This window comes from Calidris pugnax, unplaced genomic scaffold (genome assembly GCF_001431845.1).
Source record: "Calidris pugnax isolate Ruff unplaced genomic scaffold, ASM143184v1 scaffold113, whole genome shotgun sequence".
Taxonomy (NCBI): domain Eukaryota; kingdom Metazoa; phylum Chordata; class Aves; order Charadriiformes; family Scolopacidae; genus Calidris; species Calidris pugnax.
In genome coordinates this window covers 1,748,795-1,750,776 of record NW_015090879.1, presented here as the reverse complement: position 1 = coordinate 1,750,776, position 1,982 = coordinate 1,748,795, and the positions used below count along the sequence as shown (strand labels likewise).

Here is a 1,982-nt window from a genome sequence, read left to right as displayed (position 1 = left end):
CGCTCAGCGGGGATGGGGCCCCCCCAGCCCCTGCCTGGCCAGAGCCCCCCCAGCCCCACTCCCCAGCCTTGGGACATGGAGGGGACAAGGGGCTCCCGTGCGATGCCCCCTCCTGCCTCCGGCTTGGGTGCCACAGGGGGGACCCAGGGCTCCTTCCCCTCTATACATATATAAATATAACCTGAGGAATAAACCAGAAACTACACGTGAGCAGCGCTGTGTTCCGGCTGGTGGGACGGAGCAGAGCAGCAGAAACCGGGGGTTTACAGGGTCTGGAAGGACTGGGGCTCCTCTAGAGCTGGGGGGGGCACAGCCGTGGTCCTGCAGTGCTCCCACCTTGGAGCATCTCATCTGCCAAGGCTGAAGAGGGTGGGTGGGGGACAAGAAACACTGGGAAACCCTCTGGGACTAGTGGGGTCTGGGGGAGGGAAGAGATGCCACATGGGTTGGGGGAGTCTGAGATGCCTGAGCTGTCCTGCTGCCCCCAAGGGGGTGCAGGTCCCTGTGGGACAGGCTCTGTGCCCCGCGGGAGCACTGACTGTCTGCTCTTCCCCCCACCAGTCCTGGAGAAGATCCGGAGCGCCGTGGGCAGTGCCCAGCTCCTCATGTCCCAGAAGGTGCAGCAGTTTTACCGCCTCTGCCAGCAGAACATGGTGAGTGCTGGGCAGAGGGGCCGGGGGGTTGGCCATGGTGGCCGGGGGGAGGCTTGTACCGGGGGAAAAGGGACTTTGTAACACCACGGGGGAGAGCTGGGCAGCAGAGCTGATGTCCCGTGGGGATGCCACTCCATGCCTCTGTGCCCACAGGATCCAAACGCATTCCCCGTGCCCACCTTCCAAGACCTGGCCGGCTTCTGGGACCTCCTGCAGCTCTCCATTGAGGACGTCAGCATGAAGTTCGGGGAGCTCCAGCAGCTCAAGGCCAACGGGTGGAAGATCGTGGAGCCCAAGGTAAGGACAGGGCTCTGCTGCTGGCACTTGTCCCCTGTCACCTCCCTCTTCCTCCCCAAGCACATCTGCACCCAAATCGCCACCGCTGGGCTGTTGCTGGTGACTGCTTTAGGCAAACACTTGAAAAACAGAGATGGAAAAAAAATGAGGCTAAAGAAGGGGCTGTTCACTCACCGTGGGCTCATGGCTGGCATTTTTGGGCAGCACTGCCTGCAAAGGGCCAGGCAGGGTCTCGGCGTGGCATGGGCAGCATGCCATGGGCATCTTCATGCCCACGCAGACGGACAGAGGGATGCACAGCCCTGCCTTGTGACTTGGTGCGGTGCAGGAGGGGCACGGGGCCATCTCACCGGGGCTTTGGCACCTGTGGCAGCGCCTTGGCTGTGCCAAGCCCACCGGTCCTGCCCTGAATCCCCCGTTGTCTGTGCAGGAGGAGAAGAAGGTGCCTCCCCCGATACCAAAGAAGCCGCCGCGCTCCAAGGTGCACCCGGTGAAGGAGCGCTCCCTGGACTCGGTGGACCGGCAGCGGCAGGAGGCCCGCAAGAGGCTCCTGGCAGCCAAGCGAGCGGCCTCCTTCCGCCAGAGCTCGGCCACCGAGAGCGCGGACAGCATCGAGATCTACATCCCCGAGGCGCAGACCCGGCTGTGACCGCAGCCTCCGCTTTTCTACCCGGACTGGACGGCGCGGCCGTAGCTCACTGTGATGGGGGGCCGCGGGGACACCCTGGGGCAGCTCTTGGCCCCACTCACAGCTTCTCTCTTTTTTCTATCTTAGACCTTTCTCGGATCCGACGGCGGGTGAACCCAAGCCCGGTTCTGCCCCGTCCCCGTGCCCCCCGCCCGCATGTCCCATGCCAGCCTCTCCCGGGGTCCGGGGCTCTCCCTCCCTCCTGCCCTCCCTGGGGCCGTGTCCCAGCTCTCTGTCCCCTCCCCCCCCCGCAAGCCCTTCTTCACCCCCCCACTAGCCTGCATCCCAACCGAAGGAGAGGTGACCCTCGGCCCCCGGCCCCCCTGGGCTGGAGGGGAGGGGGC

General features: G+C 64.9%; 1 protein-coding gene across 1 annotated transcript in view; it reads left to right on the top strand.

The window, feature by feature from the left end:
- Positions 1 to 1,967, top strand: part of DLGAP3 (discs, large (Drosophila) homolog-associated protein 3) — a 12,594-nt gene extending 10,627 nt beyond the window's left edge. Inside the window, exon 11 of the mRNA XM_014946417.1 lies at positions 1,381 to 1,967. Within this exon, the coding sequence (XP_014801903.1) occupies positions 1,381 to 1,599 (219 nt within the window). The 3' untranslated portion in view covers positions 1,600 to 1,967. The remainder of the gene's footprint in view (positions 1 to 1,380) is intronic.
- The last annotated feature ends 15 nt before the right edge of the window (positions 1,968 to 1,982 follow it).